Source organism: Cheilinus undulatus, linkage group 14 (genome assembly GCF_018320785.1).
Source record: "Cheilinus undulatus linkage group 14, ASM1832078v1, whole genome shotgun sequence".
In the NCBI taxonomy this organism is placed as follows: domain Eukaryota; kingdom Metazoa; phylum Chordata; class Actinopteri; order Labriformes; family Labridae; genus Cheilinus; species Cheilinus undulatus.
The window spans coordinates 43534364-43553565 of record NC_054878.1 but is presented as its reverse complement, the minus strand read 5'-3'; the positions used below and the strand labels follow the sequence as shown (position 1 = coordinate 43553565).

At 39.0% G+C, this 19202-nt stretch overlaps 2 protein-coding genes across 3 annotated transcripts; both read left to right on the top strand.

The window, feature by feature from the left end:
- Positions 1-325: 325 nt before the first annotated feature.
- Positions 326-6637, top strand: LOC121521786. 2 transcript variants are annotated; one of them, XM_041805949.1, is made up of 7 exons: positions 326-398; positions 589-897; positions 3971-4258; positions 4407-4547; positions 5615-5695; positions 5794-5822; positions 5968-6637. In XM_041805949.1, exons 1-7 carry the CDS (start codon positions 353-355, stop codon positions 6031-6033), a joined length of 960 nt encoding a protein of 319 aa, XP_041661883.1. In that variant the 5' UTR covers positions 326-352; the 3' UTR covers positions 6034-6637. The 2 variants fall into 2 exon arrangements, with proteins under 2 accessions (XP_041661883.1, XP_041661882.1); XM_041805948.1 differs by having other exon boundaries at positions 4395-4547.
- A 4600-nt stretch (positions 6638-11237) lies between these two features.
- Positions 11238-16939, top strand: LOC121521756. The gene is made up of 7 exons (XM_041805915.1): positions 11238-11326; positions 11483-11791; positions 13968-14258; positions 14766-14846; positions 15918-15998; positions 16096-16124; positions 16270-16939. Exons 1-7 carry the CDS (start codon positions 11281-11283, stop codon positions 16333-16335), a joined length of 903 nt encoding a protein of 300 aa, XP_041661849.1. The 5' UTR covers positions 11238-11280; the 3' UTR covers positions 16336-16939.
- The last annotated feature ends 2263 nt before the right edge of the window (positions 16940-19202 follow it).

Below are 19202 nucleotides of genomic sequence, written 5' to 3'. Positions count from 1 at the left end.
CACCTCTTAACTGGCTTGTTTTAATTTGACCAGAACGACTAGAGAAGCCCACAACCCCACCAGTCTCTATGGGGAATGACCCCATGTCATTTCTTCAACCATCGAACTGCTCTTTGTGGCGTTGGTGTTTTTCCTAGTAGGAGTGCATGTGAAGTCTGCGCATGTAAAAGGAAATGAAGTAATGTAAGTCTGAGTATGTGGAACTTGTGACAAGCCAGCTGGGAGAAAAAGCTGTTCCTCAAGTTATTTTCATGGTAATTCAACCACAAAGAGGAAGCTGCTCCACTTCAGTAACTTTCATGAGTATAAAGAGTCAGAAGACGTTTCAGTGCTGACAGAGAATGAACACAGAATGGCTCTACTGGAAGTCATCTTTGTTGTTGGACTCCTGTTTGAAGGTAAAGCTGATTTCTATTTCAAACAGGTGTCATGATTTAGGCTACCTGTAAATATTACTGCTGCATATACAGTCGTCTTGACCTTGTTGATCAGCTTTAATGATCTGATGAACCTCTAAAAGTTAGGCGGCAGTTTCATTCACTTTTTTCTCCACAGATCTACTTTCATGTTTGCTTCTTGTCATTTTAGTGGGCAACAGTCAAGAAGAGATTTATCTCTACTCCCAACCTGGTAAAGATGTCACCCTGCCCTGTGGCAGTCAGAATCGATCTCGACGATGCTCCAACGTTTTCTGGCTTTATTACAGAGATTCATCAGGAGCCACTTTAGAGACAAGGAGAGGAAAGATTTATCAGAGGTCACCCAGAGCTGATCAGACGAGTTTGGGCATCGACTGTTCTTTGGCCATTAAAAATGTCACTGCTGAGGATGTTGGTCGCTTCACGTGTCGACAGAGAGGTCAACAAGCTGCCAATGTGTACCTAAGTCTTCTCAGAAGTAAGTCTTTATCTTTTATTTTTCAGATTTGTGCTTAGTTCTGTTTGCAAGCAGAGATGCAATAGCAAGAGGAGCAAGTCAATAATCATCCCCTTCTTAATAAAGCTGAAAAATCTCATCAAAACACTCAAAAAACTGCAATCTCAGCAAGTGCATTTGTTTAATTTATAAACATAATTCAGTGATTCTCAGCATGTGGCTCTTTTGTGATGATTTGTGGCTCCTGTATGTCTTCATTTGAAATAGAAACCTTTAAAATAGAGACTTTGACCTCAGAAATGATCCATTGCAAGTCACATTAATCAGTTTGTTTCCCACGCTTATACAGTAGGTACTAATGGTCAAACTTAATTGTCCACCTTTATTTTTTTTCCGTATATTTTGCCCTTATATGCATTTTTGTCCCTTTTTTTTTTCTTTTTTTACATTTTCTGTCACTTTTAATCCATTTCTGCTGCTTTCATTCCATTTTTACCACTTCTTTTAGCCACTTTTTGCAAATTTTTTTCCACTTTTGCCCTGGGTTTGAATTTTTTAGCAGTTTTTGCAACTTTCATCCTGCTGTTTTGCAGTTTTTCCCCCTTGTTTGCCACTTTTCACCCATTCAAGATGCTTTTGCCAGTAAATGCCACTTTCCCTCCATTTTCCCACCTGTTTTGCCAGTTTTAATCACTTTAGACTTTATTTTTGCTGCATTTTTGATTACATGGATGTCATTTTTTTGCGACTTTGCACTTATTTTTGTCCATTTTATGCCTTTTTTCCCTTTTCACCCATTTTTTGCCACTTTTTTTTGACCATTTTTCCACCTTGTACTCATTTTTATTTCCAATTCAACTCATTTTGCCACTTTTCACCATTTAGATTGTGGCTCTTGCAAAACCAACCAAACCTATCTGGCCCTGTTTGAAAAAGTAATAGCCCCCCTGAACCTAATAACTGGTTGTTCCACCCTTGCCAGCAATAACCAAAATCAAGCATTTGTGATAACTGGTGATGAGTCTTTAAAATCGCTGTGGTGAAATTTTGCCCCAATCTTCTTCCCAGAATTGTTTTAATTCAGCCATATTGGAGAATATGGCTGAGTTAACTGCATGCTGATCTTAAACAGGCAGCATGAACTGCCTGTTGAAGGTCACACCACAGGATCTCAACTGGATTTCAGTCTGGACTTGTCCTGCTGCATAACCCAAGAGCGCTTGAGCTTGAGGTCATGAACTGATGGCCGGACGTTGGCCTTCAGGATTTTCTGGTAGACAGCAGAATTCATGGTTCCATGAATCACAGCAAGTGGTCCAGGTCCTGAAGCAGCAAAGCAGCCCCAGACCATCACACTGCCGCCACCATGTTTGACTGTTGGCATGATGTTCTTTGAATCAAATGCTGTGATATTTTTACTCCAGATGTAACGGGCCACACACCTTCCAGAAAGTTCAGCTTTTGTCTTGTCAGTCCACAGAATATTTCTTTAAAAGAATTAAATAATCATTCAGACACTGCATTTTGTATTTATTTGGGTTGTCTCTGTGAGATACTAAAAGTGGTTCGATGATCCGAAACATTTAAGTGTGATAAATATGCCAATAGAAAAGTCAGGAATCAGAAAGGGGTCAAATACTTTTTCACTGTATGTCTCACTGATAGTTTAAAACCAGAGTGTCTCATATTTTCAGTGCTGTTGTGATGGCTGAATGCAGTAATGTTGACATAAATATGAATAAACACACACCTGTGGAGCAGACATGACACGGAAATAAATGAACTAAGAGCCCTGTATGATTAATTCAACATTATCCCAAAACAGTAGAACACTTCCTAATAGCGTGTAAACAATGTTTTCTTAAAGCTGCATTAGCCTGAGTCAGTATAAAAATCCTTTAATGAGTGAATAAAAGAATATGACAGGAGGAAACTTAGTCTATTTCAGCTCAGTTTGAAATCCTAACAGGACGATGTGAAGTTCATTCCTCTCATTAAATAAGACGAGTGAGAGTGAAACAAAAACAGGGATAAAGCTTTTTAATTTCAATATCTAACACTTTATTTAAATGTGGTTGAAAATAAGCAGTGGCGTGCACAGACTTTTTCAAGGGCAGGGATGTGTGTGTGGACGTTTGCGTGTTTTCGAGGGCACTTTAGACATGTTTATATGTCATATAAGTGGCACATTATATAGCCTTAAAACAGACTAACTAGACAGACTACTCACATTAGTTTGTAGTTAGGATCAGCATCCACAAGAACTGTGTAGATTCAACGCTGGACTGTGAAGAACACACAGAAATAAATAAATCCCTAGGGGTTCTGGGGGTCTTCCCCCAGAACATTTTCAACTAAGTTGTCATTTCCTGTATTCTAGTGTATTTTAACACCATATTAGCACCAGACAATCCAAACTAGTTCTGTGAGATATAGTTCTGGATCAATATAGATCAAGAAAGGGCCCAACATGAAAGTCATTGCAAAAGTAATGTTTCATAGTATCTCTTGGTCCTAATGGTCTTCTGGAGTTTAGTGTGTTTTCTTCACCCACGGGGGCAGTTTAGTGGGTTTTATCAACCAGGAGGGCACTTAAGCACGTGTTTTGGCTCCAAAGAGGGCACTTTAGCACGGGTTTTTCAACAATTTGGCCGCAAAGGGGGTAATCCCCCCCCCCCCCCCCCCGCACACCACTGGAAATAAGTTAACCTATGAATAACTGAAAACAGGAGAAAAACAGCTAAAGCTTTATTTATAGTTTCAAATATTGAGCCTATTTCAGTATGCCTTATTTAATAGCTTTTCATGTAAACCTTCTACTTAATATAAGGTTATTAATTTAATGTATTTTATATTGTTAATGTTATTCAACATAATTCAGGTAAATTATACAAGAGGAAAAAAGTATACATTGAATCAAGGAGTTCATCAGACTGTTCATTGATAAAAATTAGCCATGTGTAATTTTATAGAAAAAAGTACTGCTGGTCTAGTTAGTGTCTTAAAGATAAATAGAAAGTTTTCTTATTGGAAAGTCACCAAGTTTTCATCAGAATGAACGTTTTATTAGCTGAGCTGGCTTGTTTTCTTTCAGTCTCTCCAGAACCAGCAGACTTTGATCCAAAGAGGGACGATGAACTGAGCTTGGAGTGCTCTTTGATGAGATACAGAGATCTCCACTCCTGTCCATCGAACCCTCTCCGCTGGGTGGATGAGACAGGAGCTACAATAACTGAAGGTGTTGGAAAGAACTATAGAGGTGCAGACTGTTTGTATTATCTGAAAGTGAAGCGTCAAAGTGGAAACAACAAGACATTCACCTGCCAGGTCTTTATCAACAACAAGGTGGAGGTAGAGGCCGACTACACACCTTCTTTCAAAGGTATGGTCTCATCAACTTCAATATTCTATAAATATACTGCTATCAATTTATAAGTCTTTAGATCAGTTATTTTACTTGTAAAACAAATGGATTGCACGTTATCAGATTTAATCACTGAAATCATACTCTTTTACAGATCCCACACAAGATCCCACACAAGATCCCACACAAGTTCCCACACAAGATCCCACACAAGTTCCCACACAAGATCCCACACAAGATCCCACACAAGATCCCGGCGTTGGTCCTGGTTCTGATGCTGGTCCCAGTGAGTCCTCAATTCTCAAAGGTAAAGAAGACACAACTGTTTTTGCACCAAAGAGATGCATGTAAACAGACTTTTGAAAAGCCAGATGTGCAGACTGTCTCACTCCCTGCAGTTTTAAAGCTGCTGAAGATCGTATTTAGGTCCCAATTCAGGAGCTGCATCTATGGAGGGCAAGCTTGAAGGCAACTGTCCCATTTTGAAACCTCCTTCAAATCCATCCTTCTTTCTTTAAACACCAAATGGTGTCGCCTTTGTGGCCTGACATATCCCAAGATTCTTTGAGAGTCAGTTCAAATTAGCTGGGACAGGATTCTGGCCTGATCCAGCTCAGGTCAGGCTGGTGTTGTGCTTGTCGAGAGAATCTTTCCCAAGTCCATAAGAAGTCCAGCAACATCTGTACTGGTGATATAAACCTGTTTAAAGGTTTAGTTTTTAAATCCTATGTTCCTGTATGACAGCTCTACCATGTTCAGTTATATCCAGGCTTAAAGTTCTGTATATTAAGGGCATGTATAAAATGGGGATCTGCTATGTTGTTGCTTTGTCTTTGTGCAGTATTTTACTGTGGTAGTTGTTGAGTTTAAATTGACTGCTGTATGTGTTGTATTCCTTTGATAAGGCACTCTGAGAACAGCCTGTCTTTTCATCAGTGGCCTTCTGTGGCTTACCCTCCTTGTGGAGGGAGTCAGTGATTGTCTTCTGGACAACTATGAAGTCAGCAGTCTTCTCCATGATTGTGGTTGTGTGAACTGAACCAGAGCCAGAGAATAAAGACTCAGGAAACCTTTGCAGGTGTTTGGAGTTAATAAACTGATTAGAGGATGAACAACAACGATGACAGAAACAACAACAGCGTCACAAACAACAACCACAAAAACAACAATGAAACCAACAGGACCGACTGAAAAGACCACAGCAGCAGGAACCAATGACTCTTCTCATCTAAACACTAGTGATGAACATTTTTCTGATCATTTATTTTATGTTTGTAAAAACAAATGAATGTGTTATTACACATAAATGACATTTCAACTTTCTTTCATAGAAACCTACAACAAAGATTTGATTTGCTCTCATTCTCTCTGCAGCCAGGTTCATCGTTGTCTCTGTGGGTTTATCAGCTCTCATCATAACTGTTGTGACCGTCAACATATGGACAAGAACTAAAGGTGAGAACATTCACAGATTCAATTTACACACAAGAAGTTTATATAAACATGTATTTTCTCTGTGGAAGCAAAAATCCACTCTTTCTCTCATCTTTCAGGGAAACAATCACAGAGGAATGATAAGGTGGTGAGTTTTTAAAAGCAGTGAGAGTGGAGTTTAGTTACTGCTCAGCTGATTTTAGGAGGCTGTTCAGTCTAGTCTTTGTTAGTATAGGGGCTACAATCAGTCTGAGTGTTTCAGAGTGTTGCTTTGATTGTGTTGATTTTCACAGGTGGATGAGGATGATGAAGATGAGACAGTGAACTATGAAAACATCAGAGCTTCTGCAGAGGATTGACCAACACTTGTGTCTCTGTCAGACTACACAGATCAACAACATCATGATCAGAGGAGTTCATGTCATCTTTCCTCGACAAGAAGGAGAACCTCCCTAATCCTGTCACTAACTCTTGTATTGAAGATCTTGGTTTTCCCTTGAAAAAGGAGCCTAAATATGATCAAATGTAAATGAACTGAAAATGAGCAGACATGTATAAATGTAGGCTTCAGTCTGAAACTAAGGATGCACATCACTCCATCAGATTCCCTTTATAGACATGAATGTATGTGTTTAATATTTAACCTGATTTTCCCTCTGTACAGGGAGGAAGAAGAGGTTTGACTTCCACAAGGTGTCTGCAGGCTCCAGTTTACTGTCAACGTGTATTTTTATCTGCTCTCTTTTATATAAATAGGTCTATTTTTCTAAGAATAATAGTGTTAATATTTGTGCTTTTCTGGAGGATTTAAAGCTGTAATCATATATTAGATATCATGTTTGCTCATTTATATTTTCATATATAAAATAAAATGATAGAGCAGGCACCTGATGCCTAAATAAGAGTTCACTTCTTCCCATTTCTTTCAGACCTGCTAATAAACTTTATCTTTCTGCTGACAGTTTCTCCCGCTTTACATTTTCACTGTTTTAATGATTATTATTTTACTGTTTTGTTTTAATGTTTTCTTTGTATATTATTTCTTCTTGGAATAAAAATCTCAACTCAACTCTGTAGCTCCTCAGTTGCATTACTCTCCCCAACCACCTGGGAGCAGCACAGCCTGTTCAACTTTTTATAAAGATCCAAGTGAGACCAGTGGGCTGAATGTTTTAAGAGAAAATTCAACGATCAGAGGAGGAAATGTTCCCCCAGAAGGGGCCGCTGTGCCAAAGTAATGATATTGATGTATGAATATATTCAGGATCAATGTGTGATTGTCCCTGTTCAGTTTGGTGATGATTGACATAAGCACTGTAGATCTCAGAGTGTTTATTGTTCCTGGAAGACTGCAAGAAAGCAGAACAAAGCTTTTCTAAACTTGGCCCCTGGTCACGGCCCTGCTCTTTGGTGAAAACTCATGTTTTATGAGCTTTTAAGCTCCAACTCGTCTGGAAGGAGCCAAAAAAATCAGGAATCAATCGATAAAATCCCTCAAAGGAGGATGAAAAATGTGGAACCTGTTCATCTGCCACAATATGCCAAAATTTGACCTAAACTTTGTGTTTACATTTTAAATGATGGTTCCAAGAGACTTTTTAATTCATCTAATCATGATACATATGTGTGCTGATTTTCTGAGCAGGTCTCTGCACAATGGAGTTGTACTAAACCACTAAAATATGTACATTTCCACTGGGGGACAATTTTCTAGAAGGATTTTGGGACATTTTAGTCATGTTAAGAGTCCCAAAAACAAGCCATCAAGGTTTAAAATGATGATGATATCTGAAAATGTCTATAGTTTCAATAGAGTCCTTGCTCAGAGGTTGGTGTCTGTCTGTCTCATATCCTTATAAAGAGTTGAATCTTGTCCTGAGAACCTTTAGTGTTTCTGATGTTTATCCGCCCACAGGTCATTGGTTAAAATGTGGTGCTGTTGTACCCACATTCTCACTTCCTCCAAAACTCTGAAAAAATGACTTCAATGATAAAAAGGGGAAGCAACAGATCTTGTGCATGATTGCAGACATTTATCTAGAATTAGATTCTTCACACCCACAACTTCCTCCTTTATACCTTGGAGGTGAAAGATAACACTGTCACACACACATCATGACATCATTAGAGTGTGGTCTTCACACTATTTATGAGCTTAAATACCCTCTGATGTTACTGATTTACTATTTGCACACTGTTTGCACAATTTGCACAAATTTTCTTGATGACTTTCATCAACTTAAATTCTGGATCTCTGCACAATGTTAACATTATGAAAATGCTCATAATACTTTTAAAATGGGTTGATTTATTGAGACAGACATCATTTTACTAAAGCAACAATAGCATTAGGGCTGAAATGACACCTTGAATTATCTGAGTGATTTTTGCATTATGTGCTTTGTGTGTAAGCTTCTCTCATACATATTCTAGTTTAAGCCCATCCTCCAGAGAATCTATTTGAGAGTCTCTATACATTCCTATGTTGTTCATGATGCTTGTTACTGTATTTTTTGGATTTCTAACAGCTAACAGAACTATTCTCAACAGTTTCTGAGCAGAGAAAGTAAGGTAAAATGTCTAAGCCATTAAACACAACCCCAAACACTCTCTTCTGGCTCTTTAGGGCTCTTCTGTATGGTGGAATGAAGGAGTCCCAGCCCCAGGCAGAGGTGTGTCTAGAGGAGACGCGGGCTGAAGCCTTCTCCATGCTGCTACATTACCTGTACACGGGCAGGGCCAGCCTCAGCTCCGCCCGGGAAGAGGTGCTGCTAGACTTCCTGGGTTTGGCTCTTCGCTATAGCCTCCAGCCACTCAAAGACTCCACCTCTGAGTTCTTCCTACACACCAACAACGTCTGTCTTGTTTTTGATGTGGCCTGTCTGTACTCTGAGCACGCTCAGTGCAGCCTGCTGTGCCTATATGGACAGACACGCTCCAAAAGTGCTGAATTCTGATGGCTTCCTCATGCTATCCAAGGTGAGAGCTATGACAGGACTACAGTATGATTATGAGATGTTGCCCTTTTTTTTTTTTTAGAGCTTTTTAACTCAAAGGACAAAAGATGTCAAAAATCTGTTTTTTAAATTGATTATAATGCACAACCACTTAAATGCTTTGTTTTTTAAACCTAAACAGTCCTCATGTTTTCATACTTCTGTTTCTAGACTGCACTGCTTACTGTGGTCAGACAGGACTCATTTGCTGCCACTGAGAAGGAGATTTTTCAGGCCTTGAGTCATTGGTGCCGGCAGCATGTGGAGGGAACAGACACTCAGGAACAGTGTTGGGGGTAACGTGTTACAAAGTACTCTGTTAGAGTACTCAGATGCGGAGGAGGCAGAGACGGCATTATGCAGGAAGGCAGAAGCGGGGCAAACAAGCTGGGCTGCAGGCTAGGCTAAGAGCTGCCCCACACAAACCTGTCTTACCGGGCATTTTTCTCCCGGGTGCCCGCTCCATCGCCAGCAGGATGGATGACGTAAGGCTGTGGATTTCCAACCACTGCTTGCTGCTACAGAGGAGACTGCCAAACAAAATTTTGTTGTGGTTTTACAATATAATGACAATAAATAACTATCTATCTATCTATCTATCTATCTATCTATCTATCTATCTATCTATCTATCTATCTGATGCTTTATTTAACATTTCTCTGCTACAACTGGTCGACACCACATGCAACAGTTGTGAGCAACTGGAAGTGGATACTAAGGCTGGGAAATAAATTGCAAATTAGCTCAAATTATTTTGGCCTGCTGCACTTTTCAAATCGCAGACACTGCAACATTTTTTTAATCCTGAAATGTGGAAAAATACCAATTTGATACAATTTTTTTGCGGCAGAAATTGCATGCGCTTCACATTATGCACATGTACAAGTGTCATCTTTTCAGAATAGTTTACTAAAATCCTGCTTTTCCTATCAGTGTTTATGATTTTCTTAATCAAAATGAGAATAACATAAAGAAAAATTATCCCCTCAGTACAGCAATTGATATCAAATTTGCTACATGAGCCAAATCCCAATGAGATATGTTGTCTAATTTTTGTTGCTTATAATCTAGAATGATTTATTGCTTATTTTTATGGAATAATACATAAGATGAAAACCCTAAAAATTAATTGCATATTAAATTGCTATCACAATATTGGGGGAAAAAAAACTGCAATTCAATTATTATCAAATGGTTCAGCCCTAGTAGACACTAGCAGAGTCACACTGACTCTGAGTCCAGTAGTATTACTGTGATTTCTCCGTCCACATGGCTCTTCTGCTTCTCCCAGCGTCTTCTGCAGCTTCACCATCCTGTTGTTATGACAGTGCAGTTACACTTAGAGACCTTTGGGGTCCAGCAGAGGACACCAAACTGAATATGGGTGATGATGTGAGAAGGCTTTATGGTTCTGAGTGTCAAACTGAAAAAAAAAAAAAAAAAAAAGAATTAGCTTATCAGAAAGTGTTTTAAAGTGAACAGAACATGCTGCTTTATGTGAACATACTTTACTCTTATTTAGAATTTTTACCAGACAAATAGCTCCTGTGGTGACTGTCCCAAGCAAGGTTTCTGTGTTTGCCATTCAGAAATCGATTTTTGATTCTTGGACAGTTTTTTGTCTTATTGCAGTCTTCTTGTTTTAGTTGGAATGTGTCTGACTGTTGGAGGCTGTTTGACCTTCCAGGCCACCGTATGCAACAGCTTGTGATCCCCTAAGATCCCTAGACTGTCAGCTGGCTGGAGTGGCTGAGGCAATGAAGGAGCAGGTGGAAAACACTTTTCATTTATTTAAGGACACCATGTTAACACCATCAAAGACAGTTCAACACAGAATGTCTCCCTTTTAAACCATCTAAAGCGGCCGATCCATCCAAAATTAAAGCCGCTGCAGGCTAAACACGGGAGTCAAAGTGATGACAGGCACTCGCTACTTTATCTCACCAAACCCAGCTTATTTACATAACGCTGCATCATACCATTGAACAACTTTACTGAACAAAAACCCAATAATAGGTCAAATTCTAACCTAAAACATGCGGCCAACAGAAAATGTCCTCCCTGTGCTCACCACACTCCAGCTGCCAGCAGAAGCACACCACATGTGCACAGGTGAAGTAAATTAACTGATCACCGCCGTGCCACTAAAAACCACACCCACTAATCCGTGCATAAACCAAAACCCACCTACCCCAAAGGCATCTCCAAAACTTACATGTTTGGCTCCTACACCATCCCACTGCTAATCATCCACTGGTATAAACCATCCCCCCAAGCATTCACCAGAATCATCAACTTATATACACAATAGATCTTCACATTAAACCATTGCCAATTTCTTTGTCATTTTTTCAACCATCAAACTGCTCTTTGTGGCGTTGGTGTTTTTCCTAGTAGGAGTGCATGTGAAGTCTGTGTACGGTAAAGGGAAATGAAGTAATGTAAGTCTGAGTATGTGGGACTTGTGACAAGCTGGCTGGGAGGAAAGGCTGTTTCTCAAGTCATTTTCATACCAATTCAACCACAAAGAGGAAGCTGCTCCACTTGCGTGACTTTCATGAGTATAAAGAGTCAGAAAATGTTTTAGTGCCGACAGAGAATGAACACAGAATGGCTCCACTGGAAGTCATCTTTGTTGTTGGACTCCTGTTTGAAGGTAAAGCTGATTTCTTTTCAAAACAGATTCCTCTTTAATGATCTAGTGGACCTCTGAAAGTTAGGCAACAGTTTAGTTCACATTTTAATTAAAACTAATGTTATCTCCACAGATCTGCCTTTATGTTTGCTTTTCTTTTTCTTCTTTTCATCGTAGTGAGTACTTGTCAAAAAGAGATTTACAGCCACTTCCATCAAGATGTCACCTTACACTGTGACAGTCAGTATCAACCTCTACAATGCTCCAGGATTTCATGGCTTTATAACAGAGATTCATCAGAGACTTTAGGTGAGGCAATTAAAGGAACGGTGAAGAAGACGTCACGCCGAGCTAACCGGCTGAGATTGGGCACCGACTGTTCTTTGGTCATTAAAAATGTCTCTGCTGAGGATGTTGGACTCTACATGTGTCGACTTGATGATACTACTACTTTTGATGTCCGCATGTATTTAAGTCTTTTTAAAGGTAAGTCCTATCTCTTGTCTTTAAATTTGTATTTGGGCTCTAATAGTTTGTGTGCTCAATGCTTAAATTTTGCAGCGGCCAATTTTCCAATGTGCTCCATGGCATCCTGAATCAGATGCACCGCACGTATATATGCCAGCCGCTTTATTAGGTACACTTTGCTAGTACCAGGCTGGACCCCCTTTAGAATGATTAGAATGATTTATGGCTTCAAATTGTGGAAAAACACACACGATGACAACAATAATCACATTTTAAATTGTAATCACAATATTGGGGGGAAAAATTTGCAATTAAATTACTTTTGCGAAATTGTTCAGCCCTAGTTTCAGTACTTTCTGTGTTATTTCAGCTTTCTTTTCATTGAGATTTGAAAAAGTCTTATTCCAGCCATGTTTAAATGTTAGTAAAGCATGGCTTGCATGGAGTTATTTATTTTTCTGCACAGATATGTTTATATGTAATGTGCTTGCAAAGAAATCTACATTTTAAAATAAGGATTACAAATACATAAAAATGTAAATGAGACCTAAAATGGGGCCTTGAGGGACGCCTGGGGACTTTGTCTAAGGTTGTTTTTACACCTGATAGTCCAGGAGGCTCGATCCGTTTTGGAACAGAAATTGCAACATTGCTGCACCTTCTTTTGGTTTGGTTCGCATTCACATTGCTCTTGGTCAGGTTTGCATTCACTCTGCCCTTGGTCAAATGGACTAAACCGTCTGAACACCAACAACCTCTGCCCATTAGAGGGGCTGTGGTTACAAACAAACAGCAAACAAGAAGAAAAGACGGCGTAGAAGAAGATGAAACCATCTCCTTCCGCTGGTCTTTTCTTCCACATAAACAAAAAAACAAAACAAAAAAAAAACAGAATTTACGCTGTCTTGGGGCTTCTGCTTTGCATTGGGCATTACCAGCAGCCAATGAGGCGGTGAGCTGTCCAGCATGTCGTTCTTTACATGAGACAAATAAATCAGCACCAATTATGATGTGTTGCTATGGCTACACGGACGCCAAGCAAGGTACCGACATAAATTTGAATGTTTCCATAGCTCACAGACTCTCTGGTGGAGGAAAAGACCACATGGGGTGAAAAAGTCTGACAGTTTGGCTCAGCCTCCCACTGCTCTCCACTTGACTTATAAAATCATTTAAAAACACTCACACATTCAATTATCTCTGAAAATTTGTAGAATTTACTCAGAATTTCTAAATAGTGCTATAAAACTTGGGGAATGTAGTTCACTGCAGTAGAAAAAAAAGAAAGAAAGAAAGAAAAGCCTTCATGCCACATTTTGATGGATGTTATTTGCAAATAGAAACTGCATTTTAAAGAAAATAAAGTTAAAAAAAAAATTTAAACAAATTTGCTGAGATCAAAGCAAGAAAAGATGCAAAAACCTGAATTAAACTAACTCACTGACTAACTTTTTAAGCAGAAATGTTTTAAATGATGCGGTTTTATGGTAGTAGTAGTCACATGTGACGCTGCTCAACCAATCAGCTCCTTCCTTAAAGCTGCATTAGCCTGAGTCAGTATAAAAATCCTTTGAGTGAATAAAAGAATATGAAAGGAGGAAACTTAGTCTTATTTTCAGCTCAGTTTGAAATCCTAACAGGACGATATGAAGTTCATCCACTCATTAAATAAGACGAGAGAGAGTGAAACAAAAACAGAGATAAAGGTTTTTAATTTAAATACGTAACACTTTATTTAAATGTGGTCGAAAATAAGTTAACCTATAAATAACTGATGAGAAAACAGCTAAACCTTTATTTATAGTTTCAAATATTAAGCCAATTTCAGTATGCCTTATTTAAAAGCTGTTACTGTAAACCTTTTACTTAAAATAGTAATTAATTTAATATATTTCATATTGTTGATGTTATTTAATATAATTCAGGTACATTCTATAGGACAAATAAGAAGAAAAAGTCACATTGACTTAGGGACTTGATCAGACTGTTTGTCTTAATTGATTTAAAGTAGCCATGTTTAGGATGAATTGTGACGTGTCGGGATATCGAATCGAAACATGAGACGAGTCAAGATGCACAGATCTATAAACACCGGCACAGAGCACAACACAAAAGAAGCTTTTCTTTTTGGAAAGTCACCAAGTTTTCATCAGAATGAACGTTTTATTAGCTGAGCTCGTTTGTTTTCTTTCAGTCTCTCCAGAACCAGCAGACTTTGATCCAAAGAGGGACGATGAACTGAGCTTGGAGTGCTCTTTGATGAGATACAGAGGTCTCCCCAGCTGTCCATCAAACCCTCTCCACTGGGTGGATGAGACAGGAGCTACAATAACTGAAGGTGTTGAAAGGAATTCTAGAGGTACAGACTGTTTGTCTTATCTGAAAGTGAAGCGTCAAAGTGGAAACAACAAGAAATTCACCTGCCAGGTCCTTAACAAGGAGAACATTGTGGAGATAGAGGCTGACTACACACCTTTTTTGAAAGGTATGGTCACATCAAGGCCAGCTCAGACAACACTGTTTTTTTTTTTTTTTACAATGGCACCGTGTCTAACTATGCAATGTCTTTCCACACTACAAGAGTGATCCTGACCACTAGTCGTATGTTGACGTCACCATCGTCTCAGACTGTGTGTGAGTTCACAGGGAAGTGGGTCATAGAGAGTGAATCAGACTTCTGCTACCCCCAAACCGCTCTATGGGACACTTGCCATCTTTTGCCCTGAAAAGAAGAAGAAAAAACACAAAACAAAGTTGTGACGATGCTGTTGGGCCAAAATCTGGCTGAATTTGTGTAGTCTGAGCAGACCTTAAGATCACTGGAAGTATAACAAAGAGGCTAGAATCTAAACATGGCTTAAACACGTTAACTTAAATATTCTATAAATATACTGCTATCAAATTACAAGTCTTTAGATCAGTTATTTTACTTGTAAAACAAATGGATTGCACGTTGTTAAATTTAAATCACTAAAATCATTCTCTTCTACAGATTCCATACCAGATCCCACACAAGATCCTGGTGTTGGTCCTGGTTCTGATGCTGGTCCCAGTGAGTCCTCAATTCTCAAAGGTAAAGAAGACACAACTGTTTTTGCACCAAAGAGATGCATGTAAACAGACTTTTGAAAAGCCAGATGTGCAGACTGTCTCACTCCCTGCAGTTTTAAAGCTGCTGAAGATCGTATTTAGGTCCCAATTCAGGAGCTGCATCTATGGAGGGCAAGCTTGAAGGCAACTGTCCCATTTTGAAACCTCCTTCAAATCCATCCTTCTTTCTTTAAACACCAAATGGTGTCGCCTTTGTGGCCTGACATATCCCAAGATTCTTTGAGAGTCAGTTCAAATTAGCTGGGACAGGATTCTGGCCTGATCCAGCTCAGGTCAGGCTGGTGTTGTGCTTGTCGAGAGAATCTTTCCCAAGTCCATAAGAAGTCCAGCAACATCTGTACTGGTGATATAAACCTGTTTAAAGGTTTAGTTTTTAAATCCTATGTTCCTGTATGACAGCTCTACCATGTTCAGTTATATCCAGGCTTAAAGTTCTGTATATTAAGGGGCATGTATAAAATGGGGATCTGCTATGTTGTTGCTTTGTCTTTGTGCAGTATTTTACTGTGGTAGTTGTTGAGTTTAAATTGAACACTGCTGTATGTGGTGTATTCCTTTGATAAGGCACTCTGAGAACAGCCTGTCTTTTCATCAGTGGCCTTCTGTGGCTTACCCTCCTTGTGGAGGGAGTCAGTGATTGTCTTCTGGACAACTATGAAGTCAGCAGTCTTCTCCATGATTGTGGTTGTGTGAACTGAACCAGAGCCAGAGAATAAAGACTCAGGAAACCTTTGCAGGTGTTTGGAGTTAATAAACTGATTAGAGGATGAACAACAACGATGACAGAAACAACAACAGCGTCACAAACAACAACCACAAAAACAACAATGAAACCAACAGGACCGACTGAAAAGACCACAGCAGCAGGAACCAATGACTCTTCTCATCTAAACACTAGTGATGAACATTTTTCTGATCATTTATTTTATGTTTGTAAAAACAAATGAATGTGTTATTACACATAAATGACATTTCAACTTTCTTTCATAGAAACCTACAACAAAGATTTGATTTGCTCTCATTCTCTCTGCAGCCAGGTTCATCGTTGTCTCTGTGGGTTTATCAGCTCTCATCATAACTGTTGTGACCGTCAACATATGGACAAGAACTAAAGGTGAGAACATTCACAGATTCAATTTACACACAAGAAGTTTATATAAACATGTATTTTCTCTGTGGAAGCAAAATCCACTCTTTCTCTCATCTTTCAGGGAAACAATCACAGAGGAATGATAAGGTGGTGAGTTTTTAAAAGCAGTGAGAGTGGAGTTTAGTTACTGCTCAGCTGATTTTAGGAGGCTGTTCAGTCTAGTCTTTGTTAGTATAGGGGCTACAATCAGTCTGAGTGTTTCAGAGTGTTGCTTTGATTGTGTTGATTTTCACAGGTGGATGAGGATGATGAAGATGAGACAGTGAACTATGAAAACATCAGAGCTTCTGCAGAGGATTGACCAACACTTGTGTCTCTGTCAGACTACACAGATCAACAACATCATGATCAGAGGAGTTCATGTCATCTTTCCTCGACAAGAAGGAGAACCTCCCTAATCCTGTCACTAACTCTTGTATTGAAGATCTTGGTTTTCCCTTGAAAAAGGAGCCTAAATATGATCAAATGTAAATGAACTGAAAATGAGCAGACATGTATAAATGTAGGCTTCAGTCTGAAACTAAGGATGCACATCACTCCATCAGATTCCCTTTATAGACATGAATGTATGTGTTTAATATTTAACCTGATTTTCCCTCTGTACAGGGAGGAAGAAGAGGTTTGACTTCCACAAGGTGTCTGCAGGCTCCAGTTTACTGTCAACGTGTATTTTTATCTGCTCTCTTTTATATAAATAGGTCTATTTTTCTAAGAATAATAGTGTTAATATTTGTGCTTTTCTGGAGGATTTAAAGCTGTAATCATATATTAGATATCATGTTTGCTCATTTATATTTTCATATATAAAATAAAATGATAGAGCAGGCACCTGATGCCTAAATAAGAGTTCACTTCTTCCCATTTCTTTCAGACCTGCTAATAAACTTTATCTTTCTGCTGACAGTTTCTCCCGCTTTACATTTTCACTGTTTTAATGATTATTATTTTACTGTTTTGTTTTAATGTTTTCTTTGTATATTATTTCTTCTTGGAATAAAAATCTCAACTCAACTCTGTAGCTCCTCAGTTGCATTACTCTCCCCAACCACCTGGGAGCAGCACAGCCTGTTCAACTTTTTATAAAGATCCAAGTGAGACCAGTGGGCTGAATGTTTTAAGAGAAAATTCAACGATCAGAGGAGGAAATGTTCCCCCAGAAGGGGCCGCTGTGCCAAAGTAATGATATTGATGTATGAATATATTCAGGATCAATGTGTGATTGTCCCTGTTCAGTTTGGTGATGATTGACATAAGCACTGTAGATCTCAGAGTGTTTATTGTTCCTGGAAGACTGCAAGAAAGCAGAAAAGAGCTTTTCTAAACTTGGCCCCTGGTCACGGCCCTGCTCTTTGGTGAAAACTCATGTTTTATGAGCTTTTAAGCTCCAACTCGTCTAGAAGGAGCCAAAAAAATCAGGAATCAATCGATAAAATCCCTCAAAGGAGGATGAAAAATGTGGAACCTGTTCATCTGCCACAATATGCCAAAATTTGACCTAAACTTTGTGTTTACATTTTAAATGATGGTTCCAAGAGACTTTTTAATTCATCTAATCATGATACATATGTGTGCTGATTTTCTGAGCAGGTCTCTGCACAATGGAGTTGTACTAAACCACTAAAATATGTACATTTCCACTGGGGGACAATTTTCTAGAAGGATTTTGGGACATTTTAGTCATGTTAAGAGTCCCAAAAACAAGCCATCAAGGTTTAAAATGATGATGATATCTGAAAATGTCTATAGTTTCAATAGAGTCCTTGCTCAGAGGTTGGTGTCTGTCTGTCTCATATCCTTATAAAGAGTTGAATCTTGTCCTGAGAACCTTTAGTGTTTCTGATGTTTATCCGCCCACAGGTCATTGGTTAAAATGTGGTGCTGTTGTACCCACATTCTCACTTCCTCCAAAACTCTGAAAAAATGACTTCAATGATAAAAAGGGGAAGCAACAGATCTTGTGCATGATTGCAGACATTTATCTAGAATTAGATTCTTCACACCCACAACTTCCTCCTTTATACCTTGGAGGTGAAAGATAACACTGTCACACACACATCATGACATCATTAGAGTGTGGTCTTCACACTATTTATGAGCTTAAATACCCTCTGATGTTACTGATTTACTATTTGCACACTGTTTGCACAATTTGCACAAATTTTCTTGATGACTTTCATCAACTTAAATTCTGGATCTCTGCACAATGTTAACATTATGAAAATGCTCATAATACTTTTAAAATGGGTTGATTTATTGAGACAGACATCATTTTACTAAAGCAACAATAGCATTAGGGCTGAAATGACACCTTGAATTATCTGAGTGATTTTTGCATTATGTGCTTTGTGTGTAAGCTTCTCTCATACATATTCTAGTTTAAGCCCATCCTCCAGAGAATCTATTTGAGAGTCTCTATACATTCCTATGTTGTTCATGATGCTTGTTACTGTATTTTTTGGATTTCTAACAGCTAACAGAACTATTCTCAACAGTTTCTGAGCAGAGAAAGTAAGGTAAAATGTCTAAGCCATTAAACACAACCCCAAACACTCTCTTCTGGCTCTTTAGGGCTCTTCTGTATGGTGGAATGAAGGAGTCCCAGCCCCAGGCAGAGGTGTGTCTAGAGGAGACGCGGGCTGAAGCCTTCTCCATGCTGCTACATTACCTGTACACGGGCAGGGCCAGCCTCAGCTCCGCCCGGGAAGAGGTGCTGCTAGACTTCCTGGGTTTGGCTCTTCGCTATGGCCTCCAGCCACTCAAAGACTCCACCTCTGAGTTCTTCCTACACACCAACAACGTCTGTCTTGTTTTTGATGTGGCCTGTCTGTACTCTGAGCACGCTCAGTGCAGCCTGCTGTGCCTATATGGATAGACACGCTCCAAAAGTGCTGAATTCTGATGGCTTCCTCATGCTATCCAAGGTGAGAGCTATGACAGGACTACAGTATGATTATGAGATGTTGCCCTTTTTTTTTTTAGAGCTTTTTAACTCAAAGGACAAAAGATGTCAAAAATCTGTTTTTTAAATTGATTATAATGCACAACCGCTTAAATGCTTTGTTTTTTAAACCTAAACAGTCCTCATGTTTTCATACTTCTGTTTCTAGACTGCACTGCTTACTGTGGTCAGACAGGATTCATTTGCTGCCACTGAGAAGGAGATTTTCC